This window comes from Diceros bicornis, chromosome 17, assembly GCF_020826845.1.
Source record: "Diceros bicornis minor isolate mBicDic1 chromosome 17, mDicBic1.mat.cur, whole genome shotgun sequence".
NCBI lineage: Eukaryota > Metazoa > Chordata > Mammalia > Perissodactyla > Rhinocerotidae > Diceros > Diceros bicornis.
In genome coordinates, this window is record NC_080756.1 from 35,758,889 (window position 1) to 35,777,214 (window position 18,326).

The following is an 18,326-nucleotide window of genomic DNA, read 5'->3' on the forward strand; positions in this document are numbered from 1 at the left end:
ATACAGAAATTCTTTTCTGATCATTGAAAGCTGTTTACTTAATCGAGGTTGTGTCTCCCTATTGCCTAGAAAATAAAGTATATATTTCTTTTTTTTTTAAATAGATACTCCTCTTTTGAAGAAGAAGATTGGCCTGAGCTACCATCTGTTGCCTGTCTTTCTCTTTTTCTTTTTTTTGCCCCAAAGCCCCAGTACATAGTTGTGTATCCTAGTTGTAGGTCCTTCTAGCTCTTCTATGTGGGATGCCACCTCAGCATGGCTTGATGAGCGGTGAGTAGGTCCGTGCCAGGATCCGAACCAGCGAACCCTGGGCTGCGGAAGCAGAATGCATGAACTTAACCACTACACCACCAGGCTGGCCCCTAAAATATACTTCTTAATAAACTATTCTAAGCCTAGTTTTCCGTTATGTGCTGTCAATTTACCTTGCTATTTCCTTTACTGCATATATATATTCATTATTTTGTATATATCTCGTAACTCTAATGTAAATTCTACCTATTTTTTTTAAGATTTAAATCAATTGTTACCTCTTCCATGAAACTTTTTCTGATCCCCTTGAATTGGGGGGAAAAAAATCTCTGTATTTTCAGTTTGCCACATTCTATCATGTATACATATTTTTACACACACAGATGTAATCTCTCCTTCTCATCTATAAACTCCTTGAGGGAAAGCTCCATTGTTCATTTATTCACCAAATATTTATTCTAGCCCTCTGCCAGCTCTGGAGATGTAATGCTGAATAAGACGTTATGGAGTTTCTACTCTGGGAAGAGGATTTTTACAGCTACCACAGGGACAGGAACAGTGTTATGGCAGAATGTAGGAGGAGTACCACAAGAGATTAGGGAAGATTTCCCATTGGAAGTGATGCCTAAAGTGAGACTCAAAGCTTCTTGAAGAAAAATGGGAGTTGGACAGAAGGAAGGAAGTTCCAAGCAGCAGAAACACATGTGAAAAGGTCCATAGGCAAGAGCCTGGAAATCAAAGTAATTCAATATTGTTGGTCAGCATGGGGGTAGGGTGACAGAGATGAGGCAGAGAGAGAGATAGGCAGAGGCCAGATTGTAAACGGTCTTGTACACCAGTGTTAAAAAGTTTGCCTTATCCCGAGTACTTGGGAGCCAACGAAGGGTATTAAGCAAAAGAGTGACATGATCAAATCTGTTTTTAAACAGATAACTCTGGTTTCAGTGCGCAGAAAAACTGGAGGTGGGAGTGGCGCCCAGACTGGAGGAAGAGAGGCCAGTCGGGGGCAGTTTTTCTTCAAGTGAAATATACGGTGGTTTAAGCTAGGACAGTGGCACTGGATGAGAGACGTGGATGGTTTTAAGAAATATTTAGGAAGAAATTTGAGATTTGGCAATTGATTCATTCTTCTTGGAGCCTTCTTTTCTTGTTCCACCTACCTAGAATACTGTAGATACTGTTTACTAAATCTATGTTCTTGGAATTAAAAAAAAAGGCCTGCCTCCTTTTAAAGATATGTATCATAGCAATAAGAAGCCCACATTCAAATAATGAAATCCACATTATCTACGTTATAAAATCATCTGATATCAATAAATGCAAAAGTCCTGGGGTTGCTTTTGTGCAGTAATTAGTTTTCCCCCAACTTTATTGAAATATAATTGACATATAACATTGTATAAGTTTAAAGTATACAATGTGATGATTTGATACACATATATATTATGAAATGATTACCACAATAAGGTTAGTTAACATATCCATCACCTCACATAAATATTATTTATTTTTTTTGTAGTGAGAACATTAAAGATCCACTCTGTGAGCAACTTTCAAGTACATAACACAGTACTGTTAACCACAGTCACAGTAATTACAGCTAACATTACCTCTTCATCTGCTAATCCTTCTTCTTCCATGGCCACTTCTAATTTCTTCTGCCTTTTTAAAAGAAAAAATAATTTAAATTTTAAATACATTCCTAACTATTCCCATTTAAGAAACGTACATTTATTTTTTCAAGTTTACCGCTTCAGTTTGCTATGCTAAAAAAAACTTTCAAGTTGAATCAAAATAATCACTAAGAATAGTTTTCCTTCTCAAAATATATACCCAACCCAGATTTAGCTTTCTCATACTGGCCAAATGAAAAATTTACTTCTAAAGCTGCCTAAATGAATTGTTAGCAAAGGTGACTAATGTTCTAATAAGGAAAACTCTGTTATCTAATGTTCAAACCACCTAAATCACTAAAATTTATCAATGTTTACATTAGAAGTATACAAAGGTAACTATACTGACTAAAATTATAAATTTTAAGGTGGATATCCCTGTCTGAATTCTGATTCTAACACTTGCTAGCTAAAAGAGATTGTCTAAGTCCTTCACTTAAAGTCTAAGCTTGATTTCCTAACTAATCAAGAAGAGATGTTCAACATAATTGAGTGTATTTTATTCTAATTCGTTGAAAACTGCAAAGTCATAAAAGTATATAAAAAACAACCTATTAATTACCAGAACACTTACTTTTCTAGATATAGCCAAGTTCAGTTATTCATTATTTTAAAATGGCACCCTTGAAGTTAGTTAAGCTAAGCACTGCGGGGCTGGGGAGAAAGGTGGGAGAGGTGGGATGGATGAAGTAACTAGAGAGACGGTTGTGATTCGAATTTTGCAACTCATTTCCAAGTCAATATTAAGTGTTTTATTTCTATTGTATTGGTTTTTTTCTAAAGCTAAACCTGACAGAGCTCTTCCTAATTAGTTTTGGAGTATGTTAGAATAAGACTAACTTTCTAGGATTTATCCACATGCATTTGAGGACTGAAACCGTCATACACATTTTTTGGTATTTGTTATTTATCACAATGTCTAAAGGTTAAGCTCTTTCCTAACCAATCACTTCTTTTTCTTTCTTACGGAAAATTCATGACAAAAATATCTAAAGCCTGTTCATACATCAGCACCCCAGGGGAGAAGATGAGGCCTCCACCCACTTCCTCAGCGTTTGTGGGCACCTTGGTGCTTATCTCACTGATTTTTCTCTCTTGTTTTCACATTATTCCCCTAAGCCCAACCCTTAAACGGAATAAGCTCCTAACACCGGATTCTGTGCCTGCCATCATGCACCTCTGGGCACTGCAGAGCTGCCTGCTGAATGATTTTGAGTTTTCTCCTCTGCAGAAAGAATCCAACGAGTAAGAGGACCATTAATCTGGGAGGGACTATCAATATGCAAGCACCTTTATTCTGTCAAATCTCTACTGCCTCCTTTCCTCAATCCTTGCCAAGACTAACACTTCATGAAATCATCCCTCATTCTGGGGAGAGAGGCAGTAACTTTCAGCCGTTTCCACCAAATCTAAACAGGAAGACCTATGACTTCTCTGGTACCTTTTTAAAAAAGTTTCCCTCCTAAAATACTCTGACATTTGTTCTGATGGGTACTTTATTTGGCTTATGTATTTATTCAACTAGTTAAGCCTTAAAAATTCATCACATTTTCTTAAAGTGTAAGCCTTTAGAAAATATGATATTTAATATGACTTTCATGGCACCACCGAGCTCCGATTGCTTTTTTTTTTATATAACAGACATTTTTATTCTTACTTCCCTTTGTTTGGAAATAGCGGGCAAAACTGTATCACTTTAAGGTTTCAGCAAGAAAAGACAATGAACCTTTCTAATTCTGATGAATAACTTAAGTGCCTGCCTGCTGAAAAAATACAGGTCTTTCTGTCCTTGGTTCTCTTCTATTTTGTTCACTCTCCCTTGATGATCTGATCCTGTCCAGAGACTTCCATTACAGTACAATTAGTGAAACTACTTATATATTTGGATTTATTCCTAACTTATTTTGTGCTTTCTATTTGTGCCTACTTTTTAGTATTTCTGTTTTTCTTTTTTTCTTACCTTCTTTTGAACTGATTTTTTTACTTTTCACTAGTTTGGGAGTTCCAAACTCTGTTTTTATTCTTTTAGTGGCCACCTTAGAAATGATAACATGGACACTTAATCTGTCAAAGTCTGAAATTAATCTTTACCCCTCCCTAAGGATAGAGATACAAAGATCTCTAAGAATACTTTGATTCCCTTTACTTCTCTCCTCACTGATAGTCTACTGTTGGAAAATATTTTAATTCTATTTTTTAAAATGCATAAGATACTATCATTTTTATTATTGTTCTTATACAATTTTTATTGAGATTTATCCACATATTTACATTTAGATCTTCTCTTTGTGATCACTCTCCTTCTGTCTAAATTGAATCTTCTGGAATTTTTGCTGATGGCAAACTCTTAGTTTTAGCTTGCCTCTGCTCCATTCTCTCTCCTCTCTTCCTTTAGGAACTTTGATTAAAGATATGTTAGCTTTTCTCACTATGCTCCATGTTTCTTAACTCTCTTCCCTATTTTCATACTCTGTCTTTCTAGGTTGACTTCTGAATAACTGTTTAAGTTTTATTTTCTAGTTCTAATTCTCTCCTCAGCTATGTCTAATCTGCAGTTAGACTTATCCAAAATTAAGTTCAAAACCTGATTCTTCTTCTCGAGTCCTATTTCACTAAGTTGCACCACTCTCTGTTTGCCCAGGCATGAAATTTCAGAGCTAGTATTGACTTATTTCTCTCATATTTCATATGTGGCTAGTTGCCACGTTTTGTCAATTTTTCTCACTCGTCAGTTCTTCTCCATTGTTGTTGTCATAATCCTAATTCAAGCCTCCTTTCCATTTGCCTGGACTACATCGCTAGCCTTTCATGTTTCGAATCCCTCCTCCCACAATCCATTCTATACATCACAACTCAAGTACTCCTCTGGAGAGACACCTGTGATCATTTAATTCTTCTGTTCAAAAGTCTTCAAAGATTCCTACTACCATGAGAACAGCTACACTAACAAAGCCTCCAAGGCTCCCAGGAAATGGTGAAATTCAGCTTGAGCAAAATTGGACACTGCCTGACCTAGCACTGGAGGTGAGTTCTTTTGTCTCTATATCCCTCCTCCTGTTCGCTGACCTCTTTCTTCTCCCTTTGATGTATGTATAAACAGTACTCTTCCTCTGGAGCCCCGTTTCAATGCCACCACCATTTATGAAGCCCTCCCAGTTGCCTTATCAAAAACAACTTCTCCCTTTTTTGCCCTTCTCTTAGCGATACTTTTTACTCTTTCATGTAATATTTATGTCCATTATCTTCCTTACTGTAAGCTTCCTGAAGGCAAAATAACGTGGAATTCATGTTTTTATTCTTCCATTCCCACTTATATATACACAATACTATAAAGGCTTTTGGATTAAAGTCAGTTATTCACAAAGCATCCCTCTAAAAGATAAAGTATAAAGATATAATTTCATGGTTGGAAACATTTTGTTTAAAACATCAATTGACATGTGATATAAGTATATGGGTGCACAGGACAAGAAACTATTCTGAAAACATAAAACAAGTAACTAGGTATACTTTCAGTATAGGAAACTTAAAAACAGCATACAGGAATTCACAATATTTATACCATTAATGGACAACATGTTTACACCCTACTTGCAGCATAACAGCTTATTTAACTCAACAGAAAAATTTGGCTAGCCTTTACTATACCTGGTTTCTCTCTCTTCATGCTGTAAAATTAGGTTGCTGTAAAAATTCTCCAACGTGAGCTTGGCCACAGTCACTCTTTCCCGGGTATGGTTGCTCATAGGAAAGGTGGTTGTAGTCCCTGCCGTCATTGCCATAGTAACAGAAACTGAAACAACATATAAACACAAATTATTCAGTAGAAGAAAACTTTCTATCCCTTATAACAAACTCTGGAAATGGCTTAATTTTTACTAAACAAAATTCTACCCTAACAGTTAAGACATCCAAGTCTTTCACATTATAAATAATACACTGCTAGTAAAGAAAGAGAAGGACGCACTATTCCCAAAGCAATAGAAATTAACTTTGTGCTGGCAAAACCAGGGGTGACTAACAGGGAAGCAGCAGCAGTGGCAGGCCACACACAATATGGATACATTTAGATACAAAAGGTCGTATTCAACAAGCATTCAAAACAAGAAAGGGTTAATCTATTTTGTTGTTTTTTGATTACTAAATAAAATCCATAAGATTTTGCTATTGTTTATGTCCCCAATAAATGTAAGTCTCCTAAGAGTTACTGTAGTTTAGTTAAATAGGAAGAAGTAGCTTCTGCCATATAAATTCTATGAAACAAAAGTGTTGCTTCAAATATGCACATAAACATCAGTCTAAGGCAATTCTTTTTTTGCATTTACTTTCTTTTATTAACGGTTATGTTTCTGGGATTCATCTAAGTTGTTTTTGCAGATGTAGTTTGTTAATTTTCATTGGTGTATAGTATCCCATTATATGACTATAACACAATTTATTCATTTCACTGGTGATGGACCTTTGGCTTGTTTTCAGTCCTTTTAAGAAATTATGCTGCTGCTATGACATTCTTTTTTATTTATTTATTTATTTATTTATTATTTATTTATTTTTTTTGTGAGGAAGATCAGTCCTGAGCTAACATCCATGCCAATCCTCCTCTTTTTGCTGAGGAAGACTGGCCCTGGGCTAATATCCGTGCCCATCTTCCTCTACTTTATATGCGACGCCGCCACAGCATGGCCTGACAAGCGATGCGTCGGTGCACGCCCACGATCCGAACCCGGGCCACCAGCAGCGGAGCGCGCACACTTAACCACTACACCATGGGGCCAGCCCTATGACATTCTAATATGTGTCTTTGGAGGACATGTGCACACATTTCAGTTGGGTATAGATCTTGCAGTAAAGTTGCTAAGTCACAGGGACGCATATGTTCAATTTTAGTAGATACTGCCAAACAGTTTTCCATAGTGGCTGTACCAATTTGAACTACTGCTAGCAGCATAGGAGAATTCCTGTTGTTCTATATCCTGGCAAAACTTCTTATCATCATTCCTTTTATTTGTTTATTTATTTTTTTATTGCAGTAACATTGGTTTATAACACTGTATAAATTTCAGGTGTACATCATTATACTTCTATTTCTGCATAGAGTACATCATGTTCACCACCCAAATACTAATTACAATCCATCACCACACACATGGGTAAGGCAATTCTTATGAGTATATGTTTTATGGGAAAACTACTTTTATTTTTTATTTTTTTGGTGAGGAAGAGTGGCCCTGAGCTAACGTCTGTGCCTATCTTCTTCCTCTATCTTGTATGTGGGATGCTGCCACAGCACGGCTTGATGAGTGGTGTAGGTCCGCACTGGGATCCAAACCCATGAACCAGGGCCGCTGAAGTGGAGTGCACAAACTTAACTACTACGCCACCAGGCAGGCCTGGGGAAAACTACTTTTAGAAACAAGCCCTTTGGATGAGTCCCTGGCTGTCCCATTTCATTCTGATTCTATGCCATTTCAGATAGTGCTACAACAAGTTCTAGTATACTTCTCCAGACTATGAGGTTCATTTCATCTTCAAATGACACTCAAATGACTAGAGGAACCAGGCAGAAAACACAAATATATGAATCAAGCCAGGTGACAATCACAGGGAAGCTTTGTGGCCTTAACTGGACAGTGTGTGTCTACTTAAAGCCATTCAAGTGCCAACTTTCAAAAACTACTGTGCCAGCCAAATGAAGTACTGGTTTGAAGAAGATAATCTGGACAATTAGATAAGATAAAGAATGTGGCAAAATGGCTGCTTCATAAGGGGACAGACTGAACTCTGGTGTCTGCTATAGGTGGGCACTGACCCTAAGAGACTTAGCTACCACAGTCTACATCTGGACCAAAACAGCTAGAATGGTACCATATATTAAACATGTTTTTGCTTATCTGGATGGGGATCATAACACACCATTCTAGAGAAGATCCAGATTGTCCTTTAAGGCCCTGTTTAGCTAAAGTCTTACTGTGATGACTTCTCTGACACTCCCTACCAGAAGAGACATGACATTTGGCATTCTTCCATGCGTGTTCTCTAGCATTTGTACCAATGTATCTCACGTACTGGTGCTTCTCACTCCATTTGTCTATCCCTCTGGCCAACAACTTTTCCTGATTCATTTTTGAGTACTCATCACAACAGCACAGTATCTGACACACAGTAGGCAGTAATGAACAAATGAGTCAACCTGTCAAATGTGGGATGGGGGAAGGGTTGAAAGAAGTATCAAAAAAGTACAGTACTCCATAAAGCTTGGCTAATAAGCAAGTACGGAAAAAGAAATTACCGAACCTAGGAGTCAGAAATTTAGAGATCTAATCCAGGCCCTGCTGCTAATTGATCATAGGGTCTTATTCAAATCACCAGAACACTCTGAACTTAAGTCATTTTCCCCCCAAAGATTACAATATTTGCTCTGCCTAGTTCACAGGCAGTCTAAGGCTATTTGAGATAATACACAGCAGAGCCACAATGGCTTATACAAACGTAAGACATCATTTTAGGCACCTAGTTTAATTTTTTAAATGTGCTAAATGCTCTAATGAGTCTCATTTTTTAAAAACAATTAATAATAAAAATAACTGAAACTCAAGAATTATCACAGCCAAATGATTTTTAAGCACTGAGCTGTTCTTCCTAGAATGCTATCTAAGGCAATGCTACCAAACCATTTTTTGAAATCTTAGAATTACTGGTTTATGTTCGATGTTTCAGGATCAGATGCAAAAAAGTCAGAGAAGGAAAAGTAGAACAGGGATAGTATATAGCAGACATCCCAAATCATGTTTGTTAATTGGGATTTGGGGATGGGCAGGTGGGGTGAGCTGGGTAGGATGGACTAGAAGTTAAGCAATTCAAATAGATTTAGGAAATCCAGATTATACTAAGTTAAACAAGTTTCTTATTGCAAGACTCCCCAGAATCTTTAATATGCTAATCTGCATCCCAAATCCTCAAAAGGGGGATAGGTATACAATTGCAGTAGTATTCCAGGGAGCCTTCTTTAGGCATATAAAATTTAAGCTCATAGATAATTCTCTTCAAACACTAGTAAAAAAGTGCCTGTTACTTCTTTTCAACAAACATGGGGCGGGGGGGGTAGGGATCAGAAGCTCCAACAAAGAGCAATACTAGGGATTTCAGAGTGCTTTCTGATTTGTCCAGAAGATCTGTAGCTGATAAAGAACTTTCAAATTGGTTGGCCAGTTCCTAAAAGGAAAAAAAGCCTGCCCTGGTGGTCTAGTGGTTAAGATTCAACACTCTCACCGCTGCTGCCTAGGTTCGTTTCCCAGTCAGGGACCCACACCACCTGTCTGTTGGTTGTTATTCTGTGGCTGTGTGTGGCTGTGATGCTGAAAGCTATGCCACTGGTATTTCAAATACCAGCCGGGTCACCCATGGTGGACAGGTTTCAGCAGAGCTTCCAGACTAAGACAGACTAGGAAGAAGGACCCGGCCACCCACTTCCAAATTGAAAGGATACATGAAAATCCTATGAATAGCAGTGGAGCATTGTCTGATACAGCACCAGAAGGTGAGAAGGTGAGAAGATGGCACAAAAAGACCGGGCAGGGCTCAGCTTTGCTGTACACAGGGTCACTAGGAATTGGAATCAACTGGATGGCACTAACAAAAAAAGAGGAAAAAAGGTCAAGATCCAACTATAGTTGTCTAAGGTCTATATTTTCCCTTCAAAAAGTGAATGGTGAAAAAACAAACAAAACCTTTTATAGTGCCTCTTGAAAAAAGCACAAAGAACGAACACACAAGTAATGCTTGTAGAAGCCAGAAGAAAAGATGTATGATGAACTCAGGGTGTGGCCTTGGAAGGCAGCTGATTGGCTGCCAAGAGGGCTCGTAGAACAGGCTGCTCTGCTCAGTCTGCCAAGGTGCAAGGTCTGGCCTTCAGCTGCCAGTGTCCCACGGCAATCAAATTCTGGAAGCTTCTTTATCCTAATAAAGTTCACAAGAGACTGATATATAAGACATAATGGCAATTTATTGATTTACACAATAAGAAATTGAGTAACAAGGAACAGATACCTGCATCTTCTAGCAAATGCATTCTGTCCTTGTAGGCAAGCTACATGTAAAGCCTTAATTAGGATCAGAAGATTGCTTGGCGAGCATGGCATCAAAACAAACAGAACTGTTACTCAATTTAAAGGTTTAATGGCATCAGGATAAGGTGGAATCTTAAAAAAAAAAAAAAAAGACTGGTCACTATTTTGCCCAGGGTACCTTTGCCCACTTTAAAGTGGCTGGAGATGGCCAATATTAAGCTCTGCTGCTGACTGGGCTTTCCCAAAATGAAGCAAAATTGGGGGGCTAGAGGTAGGCAGAAATATTACTGAGCAAAACTTTGGGGGAAATTTTTGTGAAACATAAAAAAAATGTTAGGGAATTCAAAACAACTCCAAACAACAGAAATTGTCTGCATTAACAGTACAGAAATAAATATGAAGTTGTTTTAGATAAAAATTTATGAACCTGAGGTCTTTACAAAAGAGGGGTAAAAAGATGATTAGGTTTCTCTCATCGTAAGAAGATGTAATGAGTTTAACTCCCAAATCCAGAAGTGGATATCAAGTAATGAAAAACAATCTCCAGACACTATATCATTTAATCATGATTACTATGTTCTTCTCATTCTAGTTATACATAATGCAAGTATGTATGCCTTATTTTTTTTTAATTAATTAATTAATTTATTTATTTTTTCCCCCCAAAGCCCCAGTAGATAGTTGCATGTCATAGCTGCACATCCTTCCAGTTGCTGTATGTGGGACTCGGCCTCAGGATGGACGGAGAAGTGGTGCCTCGGTGCGCGCCCGGGATCCGAACCCGGGCCACCAGCATCGGAGCGCGCGCACTTAACCACCAAGCCACGGGGCCAGCCCTGTATGCCTTATTTAAAAAACCAAATTAGAGCAAAACCTACATCTATTCATCTTTGTAATGAAAGTATCATGGCACCTGGCAAAGTGCTGAGCACACAGTAGGCATTCTGTAAATGATGGTGAGTAACTCAACTCAAATGTAATGGATTTTAAATTACATATATTTCATATATAATGCTTTCCTTTGGATTAAAAACTACAGAATGATTTAGTGTTATGTCAACCTTCAGAAACAAATCCTGCTTCAGACTCAAGATACAATTGCAGAAAAGGCCAAAAATCCCACCCTTACTCTTGATTAAATAATATCTTTTAGAGATTACCTTCAAAAGCAAGAAAAAATTATTTCCCTCTAACCAGATACAAATAGGCTTTAAAAATTTCAAATTAAACAAAACTAAGAACAGAAGTGACCAAATTATTACAAAGAATGATCTAGATGACTGGACTAGCACTTATCATATTGCAAATTTATTCCTCTAATGGATTTAACACTGTTCTTTGTCTTTTATTAAAGCCCTTTCTTTACCCAGAAAAAGAACAGGATACAATTTGCAAGTCTAGAATTCCTGGACTGATTAAAAAAAACACTAGGTGCCCTTGAATTTCCTGTTCACGTGTTTTCTCCAGACTCCCCTATTCATTAATGGAGACACTACCAATAGTTAAGTCCAACATTCTTTCGTTCATCAAGCCTGGGGAAAGGAGATAACGGATCTGGCACTCAGGCCATCTATAAATAGATGTGGTGTCTCCAACCATTTACCATCAAACTTCAAGAGTAGGAAAACAGAACTGCTTTACCTGACTGGTAAAACACACTGTTTAACTGGTGATTTCACCTTAGTTTTCACATACTACATTTCAGAGGAAAGCATACCCTTAATGCTAGTGTATTACCTTGGAGTATAAAAATTTTCCTAAATTCATCATTACAGTCGTATGTCATTTGATGACGGGGATAGGTTCTGAGAAATGCGTCATTAGGCAATTTTGTCAGTGTACGAACATCAGAGTGTACTGAAAGGAAACAAAATTTGCCACCCCAAAATGTGTCTCCTTGACATGAGGATTATTTTAGGCTGATGATATTTAAGAAAGAAAAGCCTCAAAAAGTTTTTCTTGTTACCTACCCCTTACCTGCCTAAAAGAATTCAGATTAAAAAAACTTGTCTCAGGAAGCAAGCTATCACCTTATCATAACATGAACTAGGTGGTACACAGGGAGGAACCTAGAAAAGCCTGTTTGTTGGGCTCCCCTCTCTATGTTCTTCTGTTTCTGTGTGGCAAAACACTTGTTTTCCAAACATTTGCTCCTTTTCAGTTACCTGTGAATTGCGTTCCTTCACTTTGAAGTCTCTGACTCTCCCCACCCCTCAACATCTTGTTTTGTCTTTGTCTTTAGCTGAGGGTGGTATTTAAGGGGAGGGCTTCAGCTATTTTGGTGAGTTACTCAGTTTTCCTGGGTTTCTCCCACATATACATGTTATTAAACTTTTGTTTGTTTTTCTCCCATTAATCTGTCTCATGTAAATTTAATTCTTAGACCAGCCAGAAGAACCTAGTAGGGTAGAGGAAAGTTTCTTCCTCCCCTATAGTACTTACACAAACCTAGATGGTATAGCCTACTACACACCTAGACTGTATGGTACTAACCTTATGCAGCCATCACCACATATGTGGTACATCGTTGACCAAAACATTGTTATGCGGTGCATGACTGTAGTTGCAACCATAATGCCCTAGACTACAACAGGTCCTCAGGTTGGATACTGTATATGCTGAGTCCCTAATGACAGAGCAGCCACAGCTTCTTTCCTCTCTAAGGTACAATTTGAAGAGCAAGAAATTCACAGTCAGATGAATTCTTTGGATAGATACCCAGAAGTGGAACTACTGGAAAATATGGTAGTTTTATTTTTAATTTTTTGAGGAACCTCCATACTGTTTTCCATAGTGGCTGTACCAATTTATATTCCCACCAACAGCATACAATAGTTCCCATTTCTCCACATCCTCACCAACACTTGTTACTTTTTGTCTTTTTGATAATACCCATTCTAACAGGTGTGAAGTGATGTCTCACTGTAGCTTTGATTTGCATTTCCCTGGTGATTAGTGATGCTGAGCACCCTTTCATGTACCTGTTGATCATTTGAATATGTTCTTTGGAAAAATGTTTATTAAGATACTCTGCCCATTTTTTTAATCAGATTATTTGTTTTTTTGCTATTGAGTTGTATGAGTTCCTTGCATATTTTGAATATTAATCCCTGGTCCTGGGCTTTTCTTTGTTGGGGAGATTTTTGATTACTGACTCAATTTCCTTACTCATCATTGGTCTGTTCAGATTTTTTATTTCTTCAGGATTTGGTCTTAGAAGGTTGTATATTTTTAGGAATTTATCCATTTCTTCTAGGTTGTCCAATTTGTTGGCATATAATTGTTCATGGTAATCTCTTATGATCCTTTGTATCTGTGTGGTATCAGTTGTATTAGCTCCTCTTTCATTTATAATTTTATTTACTTGGGTCCTCTTTTTTTCTTGGTTAGTCTAGCTAAAGGTTTCTCAATTTTGTTTATCTTTTCAAAGAGCCAACTCTTAGTTTTGTTAATCTTTTCTATTGTTTTCCTATTCTCTATTTCATTTATTTCTGCTCTGATCTTTATTATTTCCTTTCCTCCTGCTAACTTTGGGCTTAGTTTGTTCTTTTTCTAGTTCCTTGAGGTGTAAAGTTAGATTGTTTATTTGAGATCTTTCTTTTTTCTTTGTTTTAATTAATTAATTAATTAATTAATTAATTTATTTATTTATTTATTTTTCCCCCCAAAGCCCCAGTAGATAGTTGTATGTCGTAGTTGCACATCCTTCTAGTTGCTGTATGCGGGACGTGGCCTCAGCATGGCCAGAGATGCGGTGCGTCCGTGCGCGCCCGGGATCCGAACTCGGGCCGCCAGCAGCGGAGCGCGCGCACTTAACCGCCAAGCCATGGGGCCGGCCCTCTTTTTTCTTAATGTATGCATATATCACTATAAACTTCGCTTTTAGAACTACCTTTGCTGTATCCCATAAGTTTTGGTATGTTGTGTTTCCATTTTCATTTGTTTTATATTTTATTAAATTTTTCTTTTGATTTCTTCTTTGATCCACTGGTTGTTCAGGAGTGTGTTAATTTTCATGTATTTGTGAATTTTCCAGCTTTCCTCCTGTTACTGATTTCTAGTTTCATACCATTGTGGTCAGAAAAGATACCTGATGTAATTCCTATCTTCTTGAATTTGTTGAGACTTGTCTTATGGCCTAACACGTGATCTCTAGAGAAATCATGTGCACTTGAGAAGAATGTGTATTCTGCTGCTGTTGGATGGAATGTTCTGTTTTTGTCTGTTAAGACTATTTGGTCTACAGTGTTATTCAAATCTGCTGTTTGCTTATTGATTCTCTGTCTGAATGATCTATCCATTATTGAGAGGGAGTATTAAAGTCCCCAACTATTATTGTATGGCTCTTTATTTCCGCTTTTAGTTCTGTTAGTATTTGATTTATTAGGTGCTTTGATGTTGGGTGCATAATTATTTACAATTGTTATTTCTTCTTGATGGACTGACCCCTTTATCATTATATGACCTTCTTTGTCTTTTTTGACCATTTTTAGCTTAAAGTCTATTTTGTCTGATATAAGTATAGCCACCCCTGCTTTCTTTTGGTTACCATTTGCTTGAAATAACTTTTTCCATCCCTTCACTCTCAATCTATGTGTGTCCTTAAAGCTAAATTGAGTCTCTTATAGGCAGCACATCACTGGATCTTGTTTTTCTATCCATTCAGTCATTCTATGTCTTTTGATTGAAGAATTTAACCCATTTACATTTAAGGTAATTAATGATAAGTTCTTAATATTGTTAATAAATTAACAAATTAACTTATTAAATTAATAAATTAACAATCTGTTAATTGTTTTCTGACTGTTTGGTAGATCCTTTATTTCTTGCTTCCTCTCTTGCTGTCTTGTTTTGTGAATGATGACTTTTTGTGGCAGTGTGCTTTGACTCCATTATCATAATCTTTTGTGTATCTGGTTTTTCTTTGTGGCTTCCATGAGGCTTACATAAAATGTCTTATAACATCCTATTTTAACTTTAATAGCATATAGAAACTTTGCACTTTTAATTCTCCCCCTCACATTTTAGGTTATTGATGTTACAATTTACATATTTTTTATATTGGGTATCCCATAACAAATTATTGTAGTTATGGTTACTTTTAATACAGTTTTTTAACTTTTAAACTAGAGTTGTGAATTACATACCACCATTACAAGATTAAAGAATGTGACTTGGACTATATATTTATCATTACCAGTGAGTTTTACACATTCATGTTTTTACAATGCTAATTGGCATCCTTTTATTTCTGCTTCAAGAATACCCTTTAGGATTTCTTGTAAATTAGGTCTAGGGGGATGAATTCCCTCAGCTTTTGTTTGTTTGGGAAAGTCTTTGTCTCTCCTTCATTTGTGAAGAATAGCTTTACCAGGTATAGTATTCTTGGCTGACAGTTTTTTCTTTCAATATTATGAATATACCATCCCACTCTTTCCTAGACTGCAACGTTTCCATTGAGAAATCTGCTTAGAGTCTTATGAGGGTGCCCTTGTATGTGACAAGTTGCCTTTCTCTTGCTGCTTTCAAAATTCTCTCTTTTTCTTTGACTTTTGACAATGTAATTATAATGCATCTTGATATAGCCCTTTTCAGATTCAACCTATTTGGGGTCCATTGCACCTCTTGAATCTGCATGTCCATTTCCCCCTCAAATATGGGGAGTCTTCAGCCATTATTGCTTTAAATAGACTTTCTCTTCTCCTTCTGGGATTCCCATAATGTGCATTTGTATTTCTTGATCATGTCCCATAAGCCTGTAGGCTTTTTTCATTCTCCATCCTTACTTCTGTTTGCTGCTCTGACTGGATAATTTCAAATGACCTACCTTCCAGTTCACTGATTCTTTTTTCTGCCTGGTCAAGTCTGTTGTTGAAGCTCTCAACTGAGGCCTTCAGTTCAGTCACTGTTTTATTCAGCTCTAAGATTTCTATTTGTTTTTCTTTTTGATAGTTTCTATCAAAAAACTTCATTGAACTTTTCATTTTGTTATGCACTGTTTTCCTAATTTCATTCAGTTGTCTGTCTGTTTGTTCTTATAATTCAGTGAACTCCTTTAAGAGAATTATTCTGAATTCTGTGTCAGTTCATAGATCTCCATTTCTTTAGGGCCAGTTATTAGAGTTTTATTAGTTTCCTTTGGTGGTGTAATGTTTACGTGATTCTTTGTGTTCCTTGATTCTTTGTGTTGCTATCTGCACATTTAGGTAAGTGGTCTCCTCCTCCAGACTTTACTGGTTTCCTTCAGCAGGAAAGGATCTTTACCAGTCAGCTCACCTTCGAGTATTGGACAGGTCAGTTAGTAAAGTCTGTGGGGAAGCAGGGCTTGCTTCCAGGGTCTTCAGTTGGGTGAGGCCACTGCCCATGTTCTGAAGTCAAGGGGGCTGTTGCCAGCTGGGCTCTGAAGTTGGGTGAGACTGCTGGCTGGGCTCCAATTCAAGCAGGGCCAGGTGGAACAGCTGGCTGTGCCTGCAGTCAGGTGGGGCCACTAAGTGGGTTCTGCAATCACCTCGGGTCACGTGAGGTCTCAAGCTGTGTTTCCTGGCAGGGTGGTGCCATTGATTGGACTCCATGAGTGGAGAGGGCTTTGGCTGGGGCTCTGCAATCTCCTCCTGATTGGGAGGAGTCGCAGGCTGAGCTTCCTGACTGGATGGTGCTGCTGGTTGGACTCTGTGTTGGGGCGGGGCTGCAGGCAGGGCTTTGCAGTTGGACAGGGCCTCTGGCTATGCTCTGTAATCAGACAGGGCTACAGGTTGTGCCCTGAAGTTGGGCAGGGCCTCAGGCTGGGCTTCACAATCAGGTAGGCCATTGGCTGTGCTCCACTGTTGGACAAGGTCGCTGGCCAGGTTCTCTGCTTGGAAGGGACCTCCAGCTGTATCTTGCAGTTCGATGGACTAGAGACTGTGCTCTGCAGATGAGCAGGGTTCCTGTCCGTACTCCCTCATCAGGTGGGGCTGCAGGCTATACTCTGTGATTGGGTGGTGTCAGTAGTTGGGTTCCCTGCCTAGGCAAGGCCACAGGCTGCATTCAACAATTGGGCAGGGCCATAGGCTGTGCTCTGCTGCATGGCAGGGCTGTAGGGTGGGCTCCGCAGCTAGGGGGTACCATAAACTGGGTTCCAAGCCTGCCCAGGGTCACTGTTCAGGATCCCTGGTTATGAAGAGCCAGAGGCTATACTTAACAGTATAATTAACAGGGCTGCTGGCTTGGCTCCCTGCCCAAGTGGGGCTGTAGGATAGGCTCTGTGGCTATTCAGGTGGGAATGGAGGCTATACTCAGTAGTTCAGCAGGGTTCTAACTGTGCTACCTTGCCTGGGTGGGGCTGTAGAATGGGCTCCACAGCAGGTATGGCTTGTCAGCTAAAGACTCAAATCAAACAGAGCTGCCAACTGAGGTCCCTGGACAGAGTGGGCTACCAGCTTGGCTCTGCAGATGGGCATAGCCACTGGCTGGGATCCCTGCTCAGGCACCACCGTAAGCAGGAAGGTGGTCCACTAAGATGTGAGCGCTGGCTGCTGTAAACCCCACCCCCCTTCTCTGTCTATCTGATCCCCAGTGGTTGAGCTCTGAAGATTTCTCCAGTGATCTCCATGAGGCGAGACTCAAGGGCTTCCCAGGAAGTGTCCCACAAAGCTGGGGGAGCTGGATGTTCACCTTGGACTCTCATTTTCCCACTGGAAAAACCATATGCCCAGGGGCGCTCTCCTGGTACGGTGCTGTGCTGCCCTGAGGTAGGGGCAATGAGGTCAGAGTGTAGCTGCTTCACTCACCCTTCTAATGTGGTGCTTCTCAGTCTCTGTGGTCCAGGGGGTTGCTTCAGGCTCACTCCTGGGTTCTGGGTTTTTTACAATGGTGTCTTGTCTATAGATAATTGCTAGCTGGTCTTTTTGTGAGGGAGACTAAAGTTGGGAATGGCCTATGTCACCATCTTGATATCACTCCCTGCCTTATGTTAACTGGTAGGGACGTAATCCTTTCTGGTAGGGGCTATGGCAATTTGTATCAAGAACCTTAAAGATTTTATCTTTTGACATATTAATTCTACCTTTAGGAATCTATCCTAAGAAAATAATCAAAATTGCAGCAAAGATTTGTAGTTTTTTTAATCAAAGATTATTTAAAAAAACAAACAAATGTTTAAAATTAGGTGAAATGGTTGATGGAATAATAGCATGAAATACCATGGAAATAATACTGAAGAAAATTTTCCAAAAGGAAAACAACATGAGAAATAATGTTAAGTAAACAGGATACAAAGTTCTATCTTCAGGTAAAATATAAACTCAAGAATATGAAAAAAAAAAGGGGGGGGTAAATTATGGTGTGAAATTATGGA

General features: G+C 38.6%; 1 protein-coding gene across 5 annotated transcripts in view; it reads right to left on the reverse strand.

Moving 5' to 3' along the window:
* The window catches only part of STK38L (serine/threonine kinase 38 like), a 77,793-nt gene that overhangs the window by 22,374 nt on the left and 37,093 nt on the right, over positions 1-18,326 (reverse strand). For all 5 annotated transcript variants that reach the window (XM_058558611.1, XM_058558610.1, XM_058558612.1 and 2 more), the window contains 2 exons: positions 5,574-5,718; positions 1,863-1,914 (listed from right to left, as the gene is read on the reverse strand). In XM_058558611.1, the coding sequence (XP_058414594.1) occupies positions 1,863-1,914; positions 5,574-5,707 (186 nt within the window). In that variant the 5' untranslated portion in view covers positions 5,708-5,718. The remainder of the gene's footprint in view (positions 1-1,862; positions 1,915-5,573; positions 5,719-18,326) is intronic.